The sequence below is a fragment of the Toxorhynchites rutilus genome, chromosome 1, assembly GCF_029784135.1.
Source record: "Toxorhynchites rutilus septentrionalis strain SRP chromosome 1, ASM2978413v1, whole genome shotgun sequence".
In the NCBI taxonomy this organism is placed as follows: domain Eukaryota; kingdom Metazoa; phylum Arthropoda; class Insecta; order Diptera; family Culicidae; genus Toxorhynchites; species Toxorhynchites rutilus.
Window position 1 is genome coordinate 52051860 of NC_073744.1, and position 9504 is coordinate 52061363.

The 9504-nt window shown below is 43.4% G+C and overlaps 2 protein-coding genes across 2 annotated transcripts; both read right to left on the reverse strand.

The window, feature by feature from the left end:
- Positions 1 to 2813: 2813 nt before the first annotated feature.
- LOC129780840 (uncharacterized) lies at positions 2814 to 4490 on the reverse strand. Its single transcript, XM_055789143.1, has one exon. The coding sequence runs from the start codon at positions 4488 to 4490 to the stop codon at positions 2814 to 2816; it is 1677 nt and encodes a 558-aa protein (XP_055645118.1).
- A 796-nt stretch (positions 4491 to 5286) lies between these two features.
- Positions 5287 to 8091, reverse strand: LOC129780856 (uncharacterized). The gene has a single exon (XM_055789144.1). It carries the CDS (start codon positions 8089 to 8091, stop codon positions 5287 to 5289), a length of 2805 nt encoding a protein of 934 aa, XP_055645119.1.
- Between the last annotated feature and the right edge of the window lie 1413 nt (positions 8092 to 9504).

A 9504-nucleotide genomic window follows, 5' to 3' on the forward strand; every position in this document is an offset into this window, starting at 1 on the left:
TATTCAATTATTCTGACTACTTCAGAATGTTCGAACTTGTCTCTATCTGTAAAATCATTCCCCGGAATTGGCTTGAAATCCGCTTTTTACATACGTATGAGTGTGATTTCGTCAACGTTTTAGTACCCTGACCAGGGCCCGAAATCTTCGAAGATGAAAAATTCAAATCGACTCTCCTCTCAGTAGCTTCGCTTCGACTAGGACTAGTCATTCGCATTATGGCATTCGCCGGCAACATAATTTGAATTGACTAGGGAAAGAATTGACGAGCGTTGAAAGCGAGGATGACTGATGAACCATTTTAATCAATGGTTATTCTAATTGACGTGATCTGAGAGAGAACCAGTCACGGTGAGCCAAAGGGGAGAAATTGAAACCTTTTGAAAATTTTAACGTGACATTTTTTTCAAGATCTGTTTATGTAAAAATAATTTTGACGTCGGACTACGTCTTCATTTCTATACTGGGGTATAAGTTCATAGTTTCGAAAACGAGGGCGAAGCCTTAATACATCTTTGCCGGTGGGAAGAAATGGTATGTTTTGCCACTGCATCCATAAAATGTCTACTTGTTATACAGGGTCTTTCAGATTAAACGCTCACGCAACAAATTTTAATAACTTCTACAAAAGTGAACCGATTTTTATTTTTAATAAACGAAAATAAAGCTTATTTCAGGACATTTTCGATGTGACCACCCCTTTTTGGATAACGCGTTTTAAACGGTGAACAAAATTTTTCATGCAAAACTCTAGCATTACGACTTGGATGCTGTTGAAAATCCGAGTTATTTACTCTTCAAGTTCCTCCAAATTTTGTAGCTTATTAACACAGAAACGGTACTTCACGTACCCCCAGAGGAAGTGATCGACGACGAGAATTGTTGAAATTCTTACCATAAGAGGACAAAGTTTCATTGAGGCTTCGGTTGCTCGAGTAATCACTAAAAATACACGTTCTTGTAAATTGTACATCTTGACACTAAAAACCATCGCAGTGTTACCATCGACGGAGTGAAAAAAAAATATAAGGAGCTATTCGATATTTTTGCGTGAGCGTTCAATCTGAAAGACCCTGAATGATAAAATGATTAAATGTCTACGCGTTATACGTAAATCTGTAATTTTTTCTCTCCTGAAACATCAAATGGAAGCCCTGAAAAAACCATGGCCTATATGAACTTGTATCCTTTAAACTGGTTAGATGAGATAACGTGGTAGAATCCGGAACCACATTCTTTTCAAAAATGTACACAAAATACCATTAAAGCCATTACTACCCTTTTTCTTCTTTTTTTAATATATAGGGTAAATGATCTTGGTTTGTCCTATTTGGGGTGTTTTTACGCAACTAAATAGTAAATGCAAATCGATTTTTCTTCATGAAAATCACACATAATCGATACGAGTTTGGGTTTGTTGAAAAGCCCCAAGTCTCTAGTTACTAATACTACCATAAGGTGTTGAAATTATTCAATTTTTTTGTTTTTTAACGATTTTCCTTAAAGAAGAATTATGATCATGGTTTGACCACCTCTGATCATGGTTTGCCCAAAAAAATGATCATGGTTTATCCGGTTTTAGAAATCTCCATTTTTGAATGAAAACATTCGAATTCACAATTAGATGTTGCATTTATCATTGCTTGAGTTATTCATAATTTAGGCTTTCTTCAGAATATTGTCTTTTCTTGGGCATTTTAGAAGTGTTCACCTCAACACAATCAACACAGAAAAACCATACTTCTGCTATGCGCGAAGCACACCATAAACAAACATAAACAAACTGCAGCGCGCCAAGCGGTTGCCATAGAAATCATGTGGACAAAACAACACTATTGAATTGGACAACTCATGATCAGAATTGAGTTCATCAAAATGCGTTAATTTAATGGTTTAGCTATGTAAATCCGATACAAATGGTGAGCAAGCATGATGTTTACAATATTTATAAGTGTTGTAATCCAGAAAAGGTCTGAATACGTGTGATTTCGTAAAAATATACTATCAAACTACTATAAATCATGTAAAAGGCAATTTCATTTATATGTTTCGAAACATTCGAAGGCCTTATTTGACACAGGAGCGCTGAATTAGAGCATTCAAAAAAGTGGGCAAAGCATGATCATATTTTCGACTGGACAAACCAAGATCATTTACCCTAGTCACTATATAGTGACTTTCAAAGCTTTCGGCTGGTTCGTCACTGTTACTCCCATTTTGGGAAAATTTCGAGAGTGAGAATTGAACTAATGACCCTTAGCGTAAGAGTTATGAATTTTACAATTTTACAATTCACACACTTTTTATTGTTACACAGTTTTACATATAATTCACAAACTATTAATTTTACATTTAACATTTAGAAACTATTTACAACAAAGAATAATTAACAAAGGAATAAACTTGTTCGGTGAGCCTGGGTCCTGGGTTCCGTGTGGTTGGTTTGGCGGTGCTAAGTCAACTCAACTCTATCGTTTGATACGAGTTCTCCAGGACCTATCGATTGGGTTTTGCGATGTTTTTCTCGTTGAGATTAGCCGAGGATTTTTATCTCTCTCCGATCGATCTCACTGCTGCTAATGCGAATTAGCGGCAGTTGATGATTGTGCGATGATTGTGGTCATCTCTCTCCTATTGCGTTACGTAGTTTGGATGATGAGATATATCTACTCGTTCAGGGCCGGATTCTTCGCTAAGCTGGGTATATGTACTTGCAGACATCCTGGCCCACCCAGAAATAGCCGTATTTCTGAAAAGAATAAAAGAATTCCTCTTCGATTGGGATAGGAAGGGAAGGGTAATGACTGGTTTGTTTATTTGATTATGACTTCCTTCTCGTTATCTGGATCTGGCAGGATACAGATCTTCTCCACTGGACGCTTCAGCAACCCTGTTGCCGTCTTAACGGTGACCACCCGGAACACCCCGTCGGTGCCTGGATGTAGCTCCTGGATTCGGGCCATCTTCCAACGGGTTGGAGGTTGATTCTCGTCACAAAGGACTACAAGTTTTCCGATCTCGATGTTTACGGAGGCACGCCACCGTTTCGATCGCCCTTGAAGTTGGCTGAGGTATTCCCGATGCCATCTGCGCCAGAAATCTTGCAGACGACGTTGAACTAGTTGCCAGTGCTTGAGCCTATTCACTCGAATCGTTTGGAAGTCCTGATCTGGAAGCTGCTGTATGGAGGCTCCAATCAGAAAATGTGCTGGAGTCAATGGCTCCAGATCGTTGGGATTGTCCGATAAAACTGTCATCGGCCGTGAGTTGAGGCATGCTTCTGCTTGCACTAATAGTGTCTGCATGTCTTCGATGGACACAGGATGATTTCCAATCACCCGCAGGAGATGAAATTTTGCACTGCGAACGGCTGCTTCCCACAGTCCGCCAAAGTGGGGCGCACTAGGGGGGTTGAAGTGCCAATTGATGCCCTCAGCAGAGCACTCCTTTTGTATAATTTCATGGTGATTACGGTCTTTCAGCTTGACTAAAAGCTCTTTCAGCTGATTTCGGGCTCCGACAAAATTGGTGCCGTTGTCGGAGTAGATATCAGTGCACCGACCTCTGCGACCAATGAACCTTCGTAACGCCTGCAGGAAACGCTCCGTAGACAAATCTGATGCCAACTCCAGGTGCACCGCTTTGGTGCAAAGACACACAAACAAGGCTACGTATGCCTTGACCGCTGTTCGTCGTGGCCCTGGTCGAATATAAACGGGTCCGAAGTAATCGACGCCCGATTTTTGGAAAGGCCGCGCTGCTGTAACGCGTGGCGAGGGTAGTTCACCCATCAGTTGTTGAGTGGCTCGTGGTTTAACCCGGAAGCACGTTCGGCATTGGTGTATTATGTGTCTCACAACACTTCTGCCACCTAATGGCCAAAAACGAAGACGACAGGTTCCTAGTAACAACTGAGGACCCGCATGCAGTAATTTCTCGTGGTAATGACGAAGCAGTAGCCGTGTAAACCTATGTTTAGCTGGAAGGACCATTGGGTGCTTCGTTTGCTCTGACTCCGCAGAGTGTTTGAGCCTTCCGCCGACTCGTAGAACTTGATCCTTATCAATAAACGGATTAAACCAACGTAGAGGGGATTTTCCGTGGACTAACTTTCCATTTCTGAGCGCCTTGAGCTCCTGTGCGAACGTCTCTCGCTGAACGCACCGCACAAGCGTTGATTCTGCTTCTCGCAGTTCAGATGTAGTTAGAAAACCAGCGCCCTTTGACCCCTTTTTCTGGAGTAGCCTTATGAACCTTCGGTATATCGCAGTGCTCCGTATCAACTGCGTGTAATAGTTGAATCTTGCAAAAAACGTTTCGTTGAAATCTGCATACGGACAAGCTATCGCTGTTGCTACACAGCAACGCATTTCCTCTCTCCCTTCATCGTCTGGCATATGATTCGGTAGGGATGGCCAATTTTCTTGGTCCATAGCCAACCAGCTTGGACCTTTCCACCATAAGCTGTTGTCGCGAATCTCGCTAGGCATGAGTCCCCTGGATATTAAGTCAGCGGGGTTGTCGATCCCGGGAACGTGTCGCCAGTGAAAATCTTCTGTAGCCAACTGTATCTTGGAAACCCGATTTGCAATGAATGTAACCCATGTTGCCGGAGGTGATTGAAGCCATCGGAGGACGCAGGTAGAGTTTGTCCAAAAGAATGCGTCTGCTTGTATTTTGAGTGCACGCTGTACCCTTTTGAAGAGCTCAACACCGAGAAGTGCACCGCAAAGCTCGAGTCTGGGGATTGTCTGCACTCTGAGAGGGGTAACCTTGGACCTAGAAGTCAACAAACGTATTAGAACGTTGTTTTCCTCATCTCGACTACGCAAATAAATGCAGGCACCATATGCCTTCTGCGACGCATCAGAAAAGCAGTGAATTTGGAAATCCACTGCATTTGGTATGACAACACATCGATCGAATTCAATGTCGTTCAGCAAAGGGAGTTGTTGTTGATATGTTTTCCAGTTTTCGCACACTGTGGGAGGCAGTGGCTGATCCCAGTCCAACCGATTTCCACCTTGATCGGTCAATGTCCATAAGGATTGCATACATATTTTGGCAGTTGTAATTACTGGACCAATATCCCCTTCTGGGTCAAAAAGAGTAGCAATTCGGGATAAAATAAGCCGTTTCGTAAGAACCTCGCTATGTTCCACAGGAGGTATAGTGAAATGAAATTTGAAAACATCCTTTTTAGGTATCCATATTAGACCCAATGTCTTCACAGAAGGATAAGCGTCCAAAACTATGCCCGTTGAATCGGGAATTGCCAAGTAACTCTTAGGAACATCTCTTAGAACATCTGGGTGATTTGACGCCCACTTTCTCAATCGAAAACCTCCACTTTCCATCATCTTTTCCAGGTTTCAATCGAAAACCTCCACTTTCCATCATCTTTTCCAATTCGAATCTCAGTCGCAACGCTTCTTCAACGTCATCAGTTCCTGTTAACACGTCATCCATATACGTGTCCTCGCTAACGGCTCTTGCTGCGATGGGAAATCGTTGTTCCTCCTCCATTGCTAGCTGTTTCAGCGTTCTCGTGGCAAGAAACGGAGCTGATTTGGTTCCATACATCACCGTGTTTAGTTCGTAGACTGATACCTCTTCGGACGGTGATTCGCGCCAAAGGATGCATTGTAGTGACCGATCTTCTTGGTGTACATTGATTTGGCGGAACATCTTTTCCACGTCCGCAACCAGCATGATTTGCTTGATTCGACATCGTAGGATAATGGACCTCAAGTCATCCTGTATTATTGGGCCCACCAAGAGGCAATCATTTAATGATTTTCCGGATTTCGTTTTGCAGGAGGCATCGAACACCACCCTAACCTTAGTCGTTGTGCTTGCCTCCTTGATGACTGGGTGATGTGGCAGGTAACAACGCTGACATGGATTAATTTCCTCACCAACTACCTTCCGCATGTGTCCAAGCTGCTGATACTCCGACATAAACGCGATATACTGTTCCCGTAATCCGTCATCCCTGGCTAACCGTCGTTCGGTCCCATGAAGCCGTCGCAAAGCGATGTCCCTCGACTCGCCTAACTGCGCCAAAACGTCTCCATTTCTCGGTAGCGAAACAGTAAACCGCCCATCTGTCTCTCGCCGTACCGTATTTGCATAAAACAACTCGCACCGTGTCTCCTCCGGTGAAAACCCTTTGCTTTGTTTTTCAGCCGTAGACATATTGCAATTTATGCGTAAGGGATGATTTACTACGGACAGTCCACCACAGACAATCCATCCAAAGACCGACTCATTCAGCGATGGCAAATTCTCTCCTAAGCTGATTCTACGACCTGTCTCGAAGTAGTCAAAGAAGGATTCGATCCCTAGAACGACATCCACGCTCTTAGATATACAGAAGGAAGGATCGGCCAACTCTACCCCTTCTGGTATCTTCCACCCAATTGTATTCACATTGGCCGTGGGTAAGTTCACTGTCACTCGAGGCAGTACGAGGAAGTTCAACTCACGGGAAAAATTCGAAACTCTCGACTTGACGGTAGCATAAATGCGTTGATTTACCCTGGTTGATGTTTGTCCGATTCCTAATACTGAGATGTCCACCTTATCTCGATTAACCTTCAGGAATTGACTTAATCTTACGGAGAGAAAATTGCTCTCGGACCCGGAATCGAGTAGCGCTCGAGCTGGATATTGGTTGCCATCGTCATCTTCCAACAGCACGACTGCTGTAGCTAACAGGACTTGTGAGGAATATTGCTGTACGGTGCCGGAAATCATACTGTTGGATGCTAGGTTTGCAACATGAGTGGAATTCGTTGGGCCCTTGCCCCCAATTGGATTGTTCGAGCTACTGGTTTTACCACTGTTAGCTGTGCTCGTCCCGCCATCCTTCCCCAACTTAAAGCACACCAGGGTATGGTGTCGTCCCTTGCATTTGCGACATGAGAACCTTGACTGACAATCCTTCGCCTGATGGCCCGTTCTGAAGCAGTTTCGACACAAAGCGTGAGTTCGAAGAAGTGCCTCTCGATCTGACATGTTCATCTGGAGAAATGTTGAACATAGGTGTAAAAGATGATTGGAAGAACACGCTATACAGCGAACCACTGTCGCCGTACTGAAACTGGCCTTTACCCCAGCAGCTTTCGGTTTGGTTACAGGTTGTTGTGAGTTGGAAACGGTCTTCATAGGCATTGACTCCAATACGTGTATCCGTCTTCGAATGAACTCCGTCAAATCAGCCACGGTATCTCGTTCCTTACTAGCCGTGAATTCCTCCCAACCTCTGCGAGTAACAGGGTCCAACCGTGACGTCAGTATATTCACTAGCAGGAGATCTTTATATTCAACCTGTTGGATAATTTGATCTAACGTCTGCACAGTCCTTTCAAAACCTTCCAGTAGCTCATGCAGTTCCGCAATGGATTCCTTGTTGATCGTTGGCAGCGAAAAGAGTGACTGAACCTGGCGCCTTCTTAGCTGTTTGCTGTCATTGTATCGCTTCAGCAGCATCTCCCAAGCGATGTGGTAGTTTGTCGTCGTAATTTGTAGAGGATCGATTAGATTTCGTGGTTCCCCTATCAAACAGCCCTTCAAATAATGAAGTTTTTCTACCTCTGGAAGATCCGGCTTCGAATGGATCACAGAAATGAACAAATCTCGGAAGCTGATCCATTCGTCAATATCCCCATTGAACGTTTGTAATCGGATTTGTGGTAGACGAACGTGCTCATGCGTATGAGGAATAGGATTATCCTCTGAACAGACCGATTGGTTTTTCACTGGTAGATCCGTCATTCCTCTCATCTTATCCTTGAGAAAGGATTTGACGTGGTAAAACCGTTCACAGAATTCCTGTCGCTCCTCATCGTAGGTCCCATCGGAGGGATCAAAATCGTCGTGCACCTTGATTTCGATCAGCGTCTCACCATATTTTTCCAAAAGGTTTTCCAATCTCTCTAGGCGAACCTCCACCTCACCGATGGTTGTATCCTCCTTGTAACGATCAACAAAATGCCCGATGTCATTTACAGTAGCTTGCATCTCCTTCAACTTCGTTGTCAGCACCTTCAACGACGACGGTTTTTTGGATGATGATGTACTCCTCATGGCGATGTGTAATTAAACCCAGTATGGAGAAACAGAAAGGATCGGATGCAGTAAGCAATATAGGATGCCTAGCTCGGCTAGACATACACTATTCTTTCACTGACCTGACGAAACAGTCACTGATGCCCAGTTGTAGCAATAAAGATTCCAGTCTCACCAGCGTTAGCAGTTAACGTTGCTCGGGTACCCCATCAACGTTCAAAAACTCGGAATTTTGGATAGGACGGGGAGAAAAACTTGGTGTAGTAACAATAGAATGCCAGCCTTGACTGGGCATATACCAGTGTATCTCACCTGGAGAAACTAGTACTGCTTCCAAATGTACAACAAACATACAAATTCGATCCGAAATGTGTGTACCCAATTAGCTCTTCATATATATTGCACAACCAGAATAAATATAATAGGATGTGTTGTGCCACAATACTTCCTTTATGTGCAATATCGAGTCTCAATAGTAACAGAAGGTGATCAGCAGGAAAAGTGAATCGAAGAGGAAAATATTCTCAAAATTGTGTATTTCTCTAAACCTAGCTTGGCAGACATATACTGCTCTTAGACTCACCCAGAGAAATATAATTTGATGCCTCCTCTTCTACCGGAAATTGTTGGCAATTGTGATTGCCAGCATCCAAGGAAACGCGTTGATAACCAAGATCCAATTGAGCCAATAAATTTGCCGGGAATTATCCGAGTGCCGAAAATCCTTTCCTGGTTCCAGTATCCAAAGGAGTATTGTCTTGTATGGTTCCTATTGTTCCTATGTTCCTATGGGTCCATTCAGCATGCACAATAGCGCTTTGTTGTACTATTGTTTGAAGTCACACTGGCTGCCAATTCCTTTGTCCTCATACAATAAACTCACATGCCATTGTTTTCCGCGGGTAGATGGTAGACCATGCAGATGAAATCGAATGCCGGAATTAGAATCTACCTTTTTTCCTAGCTCGGCTGGACATATAGGTTTCGGTCCAACTCACCTGGAAAACCTTTTCCATCGACGGATGTCCAGTCCAGAGCACCTGATACAAAGCTGATGATATTCTTCGTTGCGCCGTCGGTGTTCCTTTTGATGAAAGTGTATGAATCCTCTTGATGCGTCCTTATCCGGTTCGAAGGACCAGCTTATGTGGGGGAGTTGTGGGTCCTTCCTTCGATATTCCGGTGGCTTCTCCCTCACATAGATGGGGATTGATAAAAGGACTCTCCCGCAATTTTACAATTCACACACTTTTTATTGTTACACAGTATTACATATAATTCACAAACTATTAATTTTACATTTAACATTTAGAAACTATTTACAACAAAGAATAATTAACAAAGGAATAAACTTGTCCGGTGAGCCTGGGTCCTGGGTTCCGTGTGGTTGGTTTGGCGGTGCCAAGTCAACTCAACTCTATCGTTTGATAC

Coding starts and splice junctions, on each gene's coding strand:
- LOC129780840 (XM_055789143.1), bottom strand. CDS start 4,490: ATGCCTAGCGAGATTCGCGACAACAGCTTATGGTGGAAAGGTCCAAGC.
- LOC129780856 (XM_055789144.1), bottom strand. CDS start 8,091: ATGAGGAGTACATCATCATCCAAAAAACCGTCGTCGTTGAAGGTGCTG.